Below are 14924 nucleotides of genomic sequence, written 5' to 3' on the forward strand. Positions count from 1 at the left end.
TTTTTTTATGTCAAGTTGATGCAATCTCCACTCTTTGTTAACTGTTACTGAGAGAACTCTGTATTGTTCAATTTAACAACTGGTACGAAGGTCTCATGATAGTATCCCATAGACTTGAGTGAAACATTTTTCAATTAGCCTAGCTTTGAATCTCTCAATATCACTATCAGCTCTCTTGATGTTGAATATTCATTTGCATCTAACTGACCTCTTATCTCGAGTAAGTTTAATAAGAATCAACGTGTCATTATGCTTTAGTACTTGAATTTTCTCTTCAACTGCTTTCTTCCATTCTAGTTTTTTAAGAGCTTTATGAATGTATTTAGGCATTTGTACACTAACAATGTTAGATACAAAAGTTTTATAAGGTGAGGATAACTTTTCATAAGCTACATAATCTTCAATTGAATGTTTAGTATGACTTTCCTTATCTTGTCCTCAATTTCAGAAGAGGAAGTAGATAAATTATGAGTTCTAGACTTACCAAAAATTTCAGGTGACTGTGGACTCAATTTTTAGTTTGAGCGGCTCTGTCTTTGCAAGTTGACTTCCACCTGCTTAGGATTTTTCTCATTGTGTACACACGAAGTTATTCATTATGAACTTCAAGTTGGTTTTGTTGGGTATTTTCAAGTAGGATATTTTCACGCAGTTGTGTTTGGGAGATAAAAGGGCTTGGTGGAAGGGGGTAGGTTGTGAGGTAGTGTATGTGTCATTAAATGCATCTCAAAATTGATTTTCATATACTCTCCCCTTGAACATCAGATTTAGGATAGTATGATTGATTTTAAAAAATATGATATCCATGGAATTATAGTGTTTTCTGATAACAGGTGAGAGTAACACTTATAGGTTTTTTTTAATTGGAGACATAACTAAAGAAAATATGCTTGATGAATTTACAGTTAAGTTTTTGTGCAATTTGGAAAATTGATGTGAACAAGAGATGCACATCAAAAAAAATTTGAAGTGGCACAATAGAGGAAAGCTCTGATGTGGGGATATGTTTCCATCAAGATATGAAATAGTGTTTTGAAATTAAGTACCCGAGCATACATTCGATTGATATTTTGCATTGTAGTAAGAACTCTTCTCCTTCAAAAATATTTTGAAACTTGATGAAAAATCATAATTGAGTTAGATATTTAAATAAGGTGTCTGTTCTTTCTCCCAGTTATCACATCTTATTGTGGGGTATCAATACATGAACTGAAATGATTGATTTTATTTTTTGAAAGATATAATTCAATGATGAAGTTGAAATATTTCATTGCACTATAAGTTTTGAGGATCTGAATTTTGCATTGTAATTAAGTTTGAAGCATGCCATGGATGATTTGAAAAATTTGTGCTATTTTAGATTTCTTCTTCATTAGGAATACCCAAATGGTAATAGTGTGATCGCCAATGAATGAGACAAATCATCTAGTCCACTTAGGGTTCTTACTTTTGAAGGTCCTCAAATATCATTGTGGATAATAAAAAAAAAAAAATTTGAGGGTTGATCACAAGATAAAACATTTTTAATGTGTTTTGATAAATTGACAAATTTCTCAATGATAAGTATTAGGTTTTTTATTGATAAAAAAATTATGATTCAACTTTGTAACACAATTGAAATTAGGTGACCTAGGCAACTATGTCATAACATGACTTGCTTTTTAGCAGCCTTAGAGACTTAAGGAAGAGATGGATATGGGATCACTTGTTTAGAGAAAGATTTTCCTTGAACGAGTATAAGCCTTGATTTATTTCCACACTGTGAATCATCTTCCCCAAATTTACTACCAAAAGTTTACAAAAGTTTGCAAAAAATTTAGTTTATACATTTCGTATCATGAGTAAATTTACTAGATTGAAATCAAATTGCAATTCAACTGTGAAACATATAAAATAGTGAATAGAATAATATTCTGAGATAGCTCTACTTCTTCTTTTCCAATAATTTTTTAGTGTGATCTATCTGCATGTCTGTGAAATTCCATATCCATTACGAGGGAGAAAAAAAAATGATGTGAGGAGTCGGGCAGTCGAATAGAAGAGAGTGGAAGCGAGGAGTCGGGAAAAGGAAGCGAATAGTAGGGAAGCCAAAGAGGGGAATTTGTTCTATAAATCGCGTGTGAGATGGGAGCTTTTGGGTTTGCGGTCAGAAAACATAGGAAAGAAGGAGAGGTGTTGAGAGGCCATGCACAACACTCAAAGGAAGATGAGGATCGTCGCTGCATTGAGCTACGTGTGAAGGAGAGGAGGACGGCGTAGGAAGGAGCCAAACCGTTGGTCGCGTGTGCTTGTAAACCTAAGCAGAAGAACGAGGGGGAGGTGACGACGGGAGAAGAGGAAGAGGACGCTGCATTCCGTAGGTGGAGAAAGCTTTTGCGTGGGTTACAACTCGATCGGGAATCTTAAGGGTGAGTAGTTTTAATTAAAAGTATTTAATAAAGATTTTATATGTGTGTGTGTGTGTGTGTGTGTTAGGATTACATAAGGTATAATAATTTAAATTTAATATTTAAATAATATAAAGATAATAAATTAATTAAATTTATACTCATGGTTATTGTAGGCTTAAAAAAGTGATGAAGTAATATAAATTCAAGAACAAATTAAGCTTCATCGATATGATTACCCCTACTATTAAATTACAGTATTATTTTAGTATCTCTTCTAAACTAGTTGTATGAATTGTTATTCATGCCTGATTAGTGAAATTGATTTTTCTACTATTAATTTTTATCGATCATCTCGATGTGAATGCTTATAGTCACATATTATGAAATAATTGATGTATTATAGTTTTGCATGTTGTGTGATCTGAAATTGTGAATGATATAATCTATATAGAGTGATTGTATATATATGCTTGACTATGATGGAGTCACCTCTTGTTGTTACTAGTGGGGAAACACTAAAGTACTCATGCGCGTATATTGAAAAGGATATTGATATTGATGTGTCTTAATTGACACAATTTTTAATTTTTAGACGGTAATTTTTAGACGGTGCTTCTGTGACGGTTGTACAAATATAAAATGATATTGGTATGTTATTGATATAGTAAGGTTCATTGATAACATATTAAATATTTATATTAATTTATTTAAAAGTTTAATTGGCATGTATTTTGCTTTATTTTTTGTATTTTTGTGGCTTATGAGTATGAGTATTCTTTGACTTGTTTAGCTCACAGTTATTTTAAACTAATTTTTCATGTTAATTAAGTGATTAGAAATGAGCAATACAGGAGAAAACATGTATAAACGACACGGACAACCAGTAATAAAGTAATATTAATTCTACCGCTTTAATTTAATTTGTTTGTTTACTCTTTCATTTGTTAAATTTTGGATTAATATAAAAAATTTAATTCACACCATCCGACCGTCTGCACTCACCTTGCTTAATTCTATGCTCCGGGTCGGGTCGTGACAAAATATAGCAGATCTAGATGTAGAAGCCTCTTGATAATTGACTAGAGCATTCATGATCAGAAGCTCGTGAATTTATGCTCCAATGTCTAAATTTCTTATTGTTGATGAAAGATATGTTACCTTGATGTGTCATGAGGCTGGTGTGTTATTTTGAATTACCCTCAAGGAGCTTTTTCAGTACTTCAAACAGTTTCTTGGTGATTGGGTTAGCCATTCCTTCAAATGTGATTACAACATTACTCTTGCTCTCTTGATCTTTACTTTCATATCTAGGTTTCTAATATGCAGGTTTTCAATGGAGTTTCCAACATCTATCTTTGAGGTGCCTGATTTTCTTACAGTAGCCACGCTTGGGATGATTTTTTTTTAATTTTGAGCCATGGGAAGAATTATAGGAGTACAGAGCTGAGCTTATCTCATTTCCAGCTATCATAAGCTTATTTCTACTCTCTTCTCTTCTAACTTTACCAAAAACTTAACGAGTTGACAGAGGCCTTATTCTCATAATCCACTCTCTCACTTTATCAAATTCCTTAGTCCTACTAGGAATTTCATAGTTCTCTTCTTCTCGATGATGGATTTATACATCACGATATGATGTGGACATTTTCCACACATATGTCTCAAACATATCAAATTGAAGCTAATGCTTTATCAAGGTGTTGAAATATTAAGTGACACTTAATTCGCCTTGACAAATTATGTAGTTTAGTTTTGATCTTAAACAACTCTGCAGTATTTTTGGAAAAAGTTTTTCTTATAGCCTTCCAAATTTTTTGGCTATTTTGTATAGCAAGAAATTTTCTCTTACTTCAGTGGTCATTGAGTTGACTAACCAAGACATAATCATAAAGTCTTGAATCCTCCATGTGTGATGATTAGTATCAGGGAGCTCAGGAATTGTGTCATCTCTCTTTAGATATGCTTATTTTCTTTTTTCATGAATATACATAAACATGTATTGGGACCATTGAAGAATGTTATGACTATTGAATATATGGTTTGTAATAAAAGAAGAGTTCAGGGGGTGTTTGGATAGAATTCCTTGTTTCTGATTTAGAACCATACGTTGGAGTAGAATTAATTGTTTTCATTATGTACCCGATCATAAACTCTATGCACGTTTAGGTTTGCATAAAGGAGTTTGTTGTTTTTTGTTGCGAGAATGGAGGACTACAGCTGAATGCGGAGTCCAACTGCTATTATAAGGAGCGGAGGAAGGCCTGCAGGCTGGCTATAGAGATTCTAACAGCTGCAAGGGGAATTTTGGCTACTCGGCTGCTGAAGAGGCTTCGGTGGCTGTAGAAGCGAGCAGAAGAGAGCCTATAGGGTCGGTGTTGGCAGTCAAAGAAATCTTAAGGCTTAAAGTCTTCGAACAATTGATGACAAAGGGTCAACTTCGGTCGATAGCAATTGTATGACCGACGTCAAGGATGAAGACAAAGCGGAAGTCGAACGTGTTGATCCCTTTGGTCCCACACGACGGTTTTGTCTGGAGGTTGCAGTTAATGTAGACAGTGCAAATGAGGGGTCATTCAAACAATGATGCAGACAAAGCATATGGCAGCCCTCACACGATTCAAACGACGTCGAACCAAGAAGCAGACGAGACGAGCCGTACCTAGGGCTTTGATACCATGAAGAAAAAACATGTGAGAAAATACTTATTTAATTCTCATTACCAATATTCAACCATAAGGCTACATATATAGGAAAATCGACCTCTTCTAATTTACAATCTTATCAAATATATCTAGTCTAAACATGGAAATGAAATAATTTTGAAATAAACATAAATAGGAAGAGAATTAAAACTAATTAAGGAGTTTTCCAAGTTGTCATCAATTAATCCATCCATCACTCCTTGGATGTCTGCTTGGGCCCAACATAGAAATGAGGCTGGTCCTAGATTTCCACACATGTGATACTTGTTTAGAGTTTTTCTTTTCTCTTCCTTGATTTGATTTTGGCGAATCTGCCTTATGTGATTATTACTGGCGTACAACAACAAACATATGAATTTAATGCTACACCACCTCATTATTTAATATTACTAGTCTACCATTATAATCTATGGTTTTTTTTTTTACTAACATTCATTTATTTTTTATCATCAATCTTAACTTTGGATGCGTTAGACCTGGACTTTGGCATGTGTTTGGAGGTCCGGCCAACAATCTTATGTTAAAACTGACTTGGACGGAGATTTTGGCTTGAAAGCCTGAGTTGACCCGTCCATATTTTACTTGTATCTAGGGAATGATCGACAATTCTATTTTCTTGGCGCAAGTCAATTGTGGAAGGGTTGCTTTCATTATTAAGGTGAATTTATATGTTGATTGAGGGAAAAATCAGTAGGGTTTGCCCTTTAGATTGACACTAACTAATCTAGTTGTGTGTCATTGTTGTAGTTCATAAGTGGTATCAATGGTTTGGATAACATGCCAGGGAGTAAATTAATATGTTTAGAATGGTTAAATAGCAAAATCAAAGGCCTGAATAATGCCCTATTATAATGAGTAAGCCATTAAAGTATTTACTACCATGTGCTCTTTTTGCATTCCACAAAACCCTATTTTGCATATTGTTGGGCATCTTATTGTGTGTTTCTTTGGTAGTTTTATGAAATTCCATAAATACATGATATTTGTTTTACGCATTATTTTTTGTATATGGTCTGGGTGATGATATATTTTGAGCGTTAGTAGTTTCATGAAATTCCGTATATATTTGGTATTTGTTTTACGCATTAGTTTTTGTAGGTATGTTGTCTAGGCGATGATAAATTTTGCGCCTTAATTATTTTTTGATTTCTTTTCGCTCATATTATTATTAAAATCACTTTGCTAGAAATGTGATTATAAAATTAAACCATTTTATATATTTTTCAGATCAAACACACATTCGTAGTCCCTGATAAATTGGATCGTGGTATTATTAAGTTTCACAGCCGTCGTGTGACAAGTTTGGAGTTCCATCCAACTAGGAACAGTGTACTTATATCAGGAGACAAGGTATAAGATGTTTTTCTTTACTTTTTCATTTGGTTTGGTTGAGAGAAATAATGACTTCAATTAATAATTTATTGCATGTTTAGTAGATGTAATATTTATTTTTCCATTGATCCCTTCTCTTATACCTACTATTTATTAATAGAAAGGGCAAATTGGCATATGGGATTACAGCAATCCAAATGAGAAGACAGTCTATGGATCTATACACTCCTGCATAGTTAATAACATGAAGTAATAGTTACTGTTATTTTTCTTCTCATTTTTTTTTTCAAAATTTCATTTGTAAGATCCAAGTTCATGTCGGTTTTCTCTTTCAGGTTTGACACCAGAAATGATTTCATGCTCTATACATCATCTTCAGATGGGACAATTAGCTACACTGATTTGGAAACTGGAATTGCAGTTCTTTTGATCGATGTTAACCCTGATGGATGGAATGTAGATACTCTTCCTTTAGTGTAGTATAGGCTTTTATTTACACGTCGCTTCGGTCTTTTTTTGAGTATGCTTCATCTGCATTTTTCTTTGGGGCTTTTACATATACCAACCAATTCGTATGCATTTACATTTCTAAGATCTGAATTTTACTTTTTACATTTATACCACCCAAATCTTTCATATCACCTTAAAAATAACACAAATTTAACTTTAAAAAGTGAAATACACCTTCTCATGCAAACGAATGGTGGCATAAGATTTGAGTTCTATGTATGTAAATCTTTCTTTTTCTTATTGTTGACCTTGATTTGATGAACCAATTCGATGCTCTTAAATGTTATTGAATATGAAGTTTGCATTCTATTACCCGAATGATATATTCATTTGTGGAATACGCTGCAGAGTTGCACCAAATTGTTTGTTTGCATATTATTTTAATGGGAGAATTACAAATAGATCACCCAAAACATTGTTATTTAAAAATTAATCACACAGCTGATTTTTTTGAACTACCGAACTAATGTGTATCTGCGTGCCAGGATCAAACTCTTGAGAATTTCATAAAAATGTAAAGTATGAGTATGGGTTTTACCATGAATTTTGATATTTGAGTGAGAATTTGAAAATTGGATGAAAGAGGGTGGTTGATTTGTAAATAGAAAGTTTCGGTTGGTCTTTATTTTATTGCCCCTATTTTTTTCGGATGCGCCCCTAATTTTTTTCTGGCTGGTTTTCTGCGGTTTGCTTTATATATCTTTTAGTAGTAGTGGTTCAATAATTAATCAATCCAAGGAGACCAAATGACTAAAATGAAATGCGATTGATGGATTATGTTGTAAAGGTCTTCTAAGATAGTTTTTTTTTTAATATATGATATTATCAAAATTTTCTTTTTGAATTAAAGCTTATAAGCCTTGTTATTCATTGTAGATTTGCTACCTGTAGGCGTGAAATAAAGAGAAGTCTATTTGGATGAATTCATGCATCATCTTTTCGCTCAAATTGTATTTTATTTATTTTTCTAGTTTTCTTCTGGATATATTCTTCCTAGTACATTGATGAGGAATACAACAACCCAAATGCAAAATTATGACTAAGGCTGTAAATGAACTAAGCCTTTGACAAGTTGAATTCTAATCATATGTTGAATTTTCGACTACTAATAGTGGGGTTATCTGTCAGGACAAACATTGACAAGATTGGAATAGGGCTCTAAAGTAATTTGATGATTGATAGTACCAGAGGAAGTTATATTGTGAGGAAATACTGAAAATATCTTATATAGTTGAAGCAACTAGATATATGGATATTATTATAGATTAACATGAGTGAAAATAAGAGGCAACAATATTAGAAATATGCAATTGTTTTAACTAATTTAATTGTGTGCATTTCCACTTTACCGAGGGACTGACCAAGAAAAAATTAAAAAAAGGAAGTCCCAACCAAGGAAACTTTGGCCTTTCCATGGAGGACATTTACAAGTTGCAATTTCCCAACAAGTCGAGGTATTATACACCTGTAACCACTTTGCCTCCTTGTATAGAAAAAACATATTGATCAACTCGAAAGAAGTAATGTTGGAGTCATAAGTTTTCTAGCGAGCAATTTGTCTATATTGCATGCAAATAATCTGTTACATTATCTTTTCTATCGCACGTATTTATTTTACTATTTTATACTCAATAATGTTATGCTTGTGAGTGCATATAGATTAGATTTTTCTCCTAATATTATTCTGAACAATCTGATATGATTCCTATTCCAAGTTCAAGCTATACCTGATTTGTAGGGTCCATCTACATGGCGGATGTTATATGGCATGGATTCTAATTCGGATAAAGGGCTTTTACTAGCCGCAGATAACTTTGGCTATATTTACCTGTGAGTACCTTTTCTTTTAACCTATAAGTATTTTCTTAGTTCCGGTTGGTTATTTGACCGTTTTGTACCTAAAACTACTTCCTTAGTTCTGTTTGGGAATTTGACCGTTATTTTGTTTATTCCTACTACTTATTCTTGCCAATTAAATATTTTCTTTTAAGATGCTGAGGTGGGTAAGCTTTAGTATTAAATATTTTATGATTATAGTGGTAATAATTTCTTTGATTTAAAATGTGAATAATTGTGCATCTTAACATGTACTCAAGTTCAGTTTTTTCTTTGAAAAACTCTTAGGTTTGATACTAGGGAAAAGGTGAAGATTGGAGAACCAGTTCTTATTCATAGAAAAGGAAGCAAGGTTGTTGGGCTACATTGCAATCCCACACAACCAGATCTCCTTCTGAGCTGTGGAAATGATCATTTTGTGAGCTTTTTATTTTTTAATATAGTTTTAATTTATATTGAGGAACTAGCTTTATTTTTTAGGGTGGGCAAAACCATCAAATATTTAATTCTTCAGAGTATTGGGCAAAAAAATGTATGGAGAAGAGACAATTGCTAAATTATGTAAACTGCATTAAAAAAATTATCAAATTTCACTAATTATATAGACAAATCTCAAATTCTTGCCCACCCTCAATATAACCTGGTTCCGCCTTAACTATAGTTGTACTATTTACTTACTATTAACACTTGGATTGCTTGATTTTAGGCTCATATGTGGGACATACGCCGACTAGAATCTGGATCTTTTCTTGCCAGTCTTGCTCATACTCGTGTTGTCAATTCGGCCTATTTTTCTCCACATACTGGAAGTAAAATCCTTACGACATCGCAAGACAATCGAATAAGAGTCTGGGACTCGGTCTTTGGAAATTTGAATTTGCCCAGTAGAGAAATTGTCCACAGCCATGATTTTAATCGTCACCTTACTCCTTTTAGAGCTGAGTGGGATCCAAAGGTTCTCTTTTTTTTTTTTAAATCATAAACTGAAAATCTTTGCATTTTTTGAATTTTTATGTTTTTGAATCTAATTTCTAATGATTTTACGAAAGGATCCTTCTGAGTCGCTAGCGGTTATTGGTCGATACATAAGTGAGAATTATAATGGTGTGGCATTACATCCCATTGACTTCATAGACACGAGCACAGGCCATCTTGTTGCAGAGGTGGTTGATCCAGATTTAACCACTATTAGTCCAGTAAACAAACTACACCATCGGGATGATATTCTGGCAACTGGGAGCTCCAGGTCTATTATTTCTAGTCTCAGTATTTTATATTTTTTACCGTTTTTATAATTTATTTATTTATTTTTGCATTATAAGTGCTAGTTCTAGTTTTAAGGGATTTTTTATAAATTTATGTTAATCCTGATAGGTCTGTGTTTATTTGGAGACCGGGTTCCAAGGATGTGGAAAAAGAGGTTGAAAGGAAGAAGGAAATAATGTTTTGTAATGCTGGGAAGAAATCTGCTAAAGGAAAATTCGATGAAAGTGATGATGATGATGATGATTTCTCTTCCAAAGGGAAGAAGAAGCAGCAGAAGAAATATGGAGGAAAATCTGATAAAGCTGTTAAAAGCAAATCTGAAAAACTCAAAATCTAGACTGTAGTAAAGATGGAATGAGGCAAAGAACGCCTTTAAGGTTTTGTAGATCTCATTCTCTTGGTTTCTATATATTGGGGGAATTTTTGGCTAGGTTTTTACAGTATATGATAGTTCTTCTTGCCTGCTTTTGATTTACCAAAAGATGGTTTCATTGAAGGGTTGTAGCTATTCAATCTCAATTTTTTGGAAGGGTAAGTAGAACCTTTTTTCTTTTTCTTTTTTTTTTTTGTGAAAATAGCAAGTTTTTTGTAAGCAAAATCAAATGTTAATTGAGAGTATATGATGGTTCTCTTTGCATGCTGTTTATGAGTTCAAAATTACACAGGTGAAATGAAAAAGTGATTTGATTTCTCAATGCAAAGGGTCTTTCTGATTTTATGGTTGAAACAAATCTATCCGTTTTATTTTGAAGAGGAAATAAAATCTAGTGAGGTAGCATGTCAAAATATTTCTTTTGATTATAGGAAAGACATTTGAGTCCCTATAATTCAACTTAAATTTGATCAAAGTCAATGTTATAGTCATTAATTTTGCTGATATGTACACGTGATTAATTATTAATATTTATAATGTATATATGCTAAAGTAAATTTGATGATTATAAGGTTTCATTATGACTTAAATTGAATTCAAAACATTTTAATTTATATTTTCATTTGCTTGAAAAGTTGGTCAATAGTTTCTTAATGAGTTCAGGTGGGTGTTTAAGTGTGTAGTATATTGATTAGAAATAAAGTGAAGAATTTTAAGTATTGAGTGCTCATTCTACCTGGAAATAAGCGATTTTTTTTCTTTTTAACCATTTTACTTGTACTCCAATCAAACACTTTTGAACAGTGAAAATTAAGGACCATTGGGCTAAAATATTCATTGACGTGTGATTGTGAATGGGATCTTTTGGCTGATTATGCTTTCTTTAAGGCATGATTGATCTTTAGACCGGTTAAGCTTGTTGAATAGTCAGCTTTGTGACTAAGTAGAATCCTTTAGTTCAAGCTCCCTTGTTTGGCCGTTTAAGCTTGCTCTAATAGTTGATGTTCACCCATTTCTTACTCTTTGTCGGTGCCTTAACACAAAATCCCTAAAGAAGATTGTTTCCTTTAAATGGGCCTCATCTTGCCAGGGTAACCACTTAGACTCCCTAGAGAGTGAACTTGTTTGCTACTCTTTGTGGTTTTTGTTGTAAAATGAGGAGTTAGACTCTAATACTAGGACCTATCCAAATAAGATATATGGAGAATGACACAAAACTTTGATACTTGGGTTGAGTAAGATATATGGTGATTAACACAACATGGTCATTGTTAGTAGCTGTAGTAACATTTAGTTGGCCACAAATGCCATAATTGAAAATTGCAATAGCATTTAGTCATATAGGTTATAGTTGGTCACATAAGTCATAGTTGGTAGTTGTAGTAACAGTTAGTTGGCCACAAAGGTCGTAGCTGTAAGCTACAGTAGTAGTTAACTACATAGACCATATTTGGTAGATGTAGTAGTTGTTAGTTGGTCGCATAGACTATAGTTGGTAGCTGAACTAGCGATAGTTGGCCATAGATGTTGTAGTTAAAAATTACAGTAACAGTTAACCTTATAGGCCATTGTTGGTCACATAAGGAGTAATTAGTAGCTCCACTGACAGATAGTTGACCATAGAGGCCTTAGATGAAAGTTGCACTAGTAGTTAGCTACATAGGTCATAATTGGTTGTTGTAATAACGTTAATTGGCCAGAGAGGCAAAAATTGGAAGTTGCAGTAGCAGTTAGCTGCATAAGCTATAGTTGGCACATAGATTATAGTTGGTAGTTGTAGTTCCATCAACCAATCACAAATGTCTATAGTAACATCAACCAGCTTCAAATGTCATAGTGGGGGCTGCAATAGTGTCATTTACCCACATAGGCTATAGTGGGAGGCTTCAATGTTAACTGTCATAGAAACCGTATTTGGTGATTTGTCGATTGGTGGCTGCAACCTTCTTTCAGGTTTACTATTACACCAGAGATAACACTTGCCGATATACAACATATAGAAAATTTTAGGAGTTCAATAGAAGTTACCATATTTTTAATGCAGCGGTCATAAACAATTGTCGCCAAATCTTCAATACAACATTATTCATGTACATCGTATTCGAGTTGTTACACCTTATTTGAGATGTGTCTTTAACAAGAAAATTTCACAAATAACAGTGAGGAAGGGCAGCCAACAGTGATCGTGGCCAGCCGACGGAGTTTATTGTCGGGTCTTCAATCTAGAATAACACTGAAATTTGACTCATTGTTTCTTTCCCAAGTAAGGAGAGAGGATCCATTTATACCACCTGAGGGAGATACATTTATGTCATTTGACGAATAATTTTCATAACCACCCGATCAGAAGACCCATAATCATCCTCCTTGATCATAGAGTTTTTTTTTAATGATCTAAGAGCCTAAATTACCCCATAATTAAGTGAGCTTAGACAAGTCTATTTGATGCTCATTTTTATTAAGATGCTCTTGAAAATGATATTTTGGTAGCTCCTCGTGTTAATCAATACATCATCACTATGATAATTTGGGTAGTGACCTCAATCACACCATTTACAAGAATGTTCATTCAATGGCTTAGCTAACTCATAGAAAGTGTTCGGGACGACTTCAATGATGGGTGCTCATATTGTGGTGAACCTTAATTGCTTGAGGCTAGTTTACTGTATTTCTTATTTTTCCACAATGTGGAGTATGATTCCAACAAAATAATTGTGCATGTAGGGACTAATTCATTCCTTCACTCCATAAAATGTTTTATTGTGAACCCTTTAGCTTGGGTCGGACAAGTATAAATTCTTTTAGTTTTTTAGCTTTAACCAATTCTTTAATTAATTTTTTGAGGTTTTGTGGCAACTCTTAACTTCATGGTTATGTTTTTGATGAAGGGTATATTTTATCATATCTCTGAAATAGGGGCTGGATTTCATTAACTATAGGCGATTAAAATATATTCATCAATCATGATTTTCTTCTCTTCTCACCGATGAGATTCTAGTGCATATTACTCTTTTTTTACTCTTATGCAATAGGTTTCATCTATGGATGATAATGCTCTTGCTTTCAGGTTCCTCCTCCTGGCTAATAAGTCAGGTGACTCTTTAGCTAGTTCTACTCTTGGCATTGTTCTTTGGTTCTAATCTGACACAACTTGGATCATTTTATTCAGAGGCCCCTCCATCTCAGTAAGTTAACAGCACTTTATCTATACATATAAAATGTTGATTTAACTATTAAAAAGTGATAATTAGTATTATGTTTTATGTGATAGGAAAGAATTGAGTGATATGCGTGTAAATATTGAAGTTTTTGTGAGATAGGTAAATCTATAAGAAATAAGAAATGTGTGCTATGTATGTGAATGCCCATTCTTTGTTTTATTCAAAACTGGAAATGAATCAGCTCACGGGCTGACGAGTCGAGTCATACTAAGTTTGAGCTCGAGCTCGTTTAATTTACGAGATCGATCTTGTCGCTAGATAAGTTCGACTTGCGAGCTCATTAGCAAGTCAAGTCGAAGCGGCTCGGCTCCATTACACCCCTATGTAGATTCATGTTCAACACACCTAATAAAATATTTTCCCAAACTAACTCAATAGTATAAATTACAAATGCAAAAATTTTGGAGCCCTTAGCTTTCCTTAAGATCCCTTAGAATGACATAAGAAAAGCTGTATAGTGAGCTGTACATGTAATGAATACCTAAAAGTACACAATAGGGATAAGTGCCTTTAGTATAGATTCAAAGTCAGATTAGTGGTCGACACTAGAATGGAGCTGTTAGGTTTTCTTAAGCTAACTAGATATCCTCTTCTTTGACAACATGTGATTTTGCCGAGTCTTGACATGTAGATGCTTCAAACTAGGTCGGACTAGTCCTCCTCGGAGCCAACTAGTGAGTCTACTTTGAATACAGAACGAAGAATTTATCTCATGCTTAGTTGGTGAGTCTCGCTGAAACCCGGCTTGTGGATGTCTCATTGTTCTTCTTTTGCCCTTGGGGTTTACAATTTATAAGCATAATTGTCAAAATAAATAACACAAAATTGATTCTCAACAAATAATTCTTATGGATTTACTCATCTCACACATAAAGTTTGATTTTTCACACTTGTAGCGCTTTATCTATGGATGAAAAGTTGAATTTGACTATTAAAATGTGATAATGAGTGATGTTTTTCATATGATATTAATGTCAAGAAAAAATTATTTTTTTTAAGTAAAATAAATATAAAATAAATTAAAACAAAAAATTAAAACACCTCAAATGAAAATACTCCTTAATTTGCCCAAATTAGAGGAATTTGAAATACATAACACTTCGGATAAATTTGGGGTAGTTGTAACTTTTTAAAGATGATTGCAAAGTTAGCGTGAAAAAAATTAATTTCTTAAAAAAGAAACAATGAAAATTGTAATTATTTTCTTTCAAAAAAAAAATCAAACAATAATTTTCTTATATAACCACAATATTTTAAGAAGCCAAGTTTCGAAAAATAACTCCACACCTACAAT

The 14924-nt window shown here is 33.3% G+C and overlaps 1 protein-coding gene across 1 annotated transcript in view; it reads left to right on the forward strand.

The window, feature by feature from the left end:
- LOC110017980 (DNA damage-binding protein 2-like) overlaps positions 1–14924 on the forward strand; it is a 29057-nt gene that overhangs the window by 13426 nt on the left and 707 nt on the right. Inside the window, exons 2-10 of the mRNA XM_020715183.1 lie at positions 6320–6442; positions 6585–6673; positions 6760–6880; positions 8673–8764; positions 9059–9188; positions 9477–9725; positions 9820–10016; positions 10145–10567; positions 13477–13594. Coding sequence (XP_020570842.1) covers positions 6320–6442; positions 6585–6673; positions 6760–6880; positions 8673–8764; positions 9059–9188; positions 9477–9725; positions 9820–10016; positions 10145–10373 — 1230 coding nt within the window. The 3' untranslated portion in view covers positions 10374–10567; positions 13477–13594. The remainder of the gene's footprint in view (positions 1–6319; positions 6443–6584; positions 6674–6759; positions 6881–8672; positions 8765–9058; positions 9189–9476; positions 9726–9819; positions 10017–10144; positions 10568–13476; positions 13595–14924) is intronic.

The sequence above is a fragment of the Phalaenopsis equestris genome, unplaced genomic scaffold (genome assembly GCF_001263595.1).
Source record: "Phalaenopsis equestris unplaced genomic scaffold, ASM126359v1 Scaffold000002, whole genome shotgun sequence".
In the NCBI taxonomy this organism is placed as follows: Eukaryota; Viridiplantae; Streptophyta; class Magnoliopsida; order Asparagales; family Orchidaceae; genus Phalaenopsis; species Phalaenopsis equestris.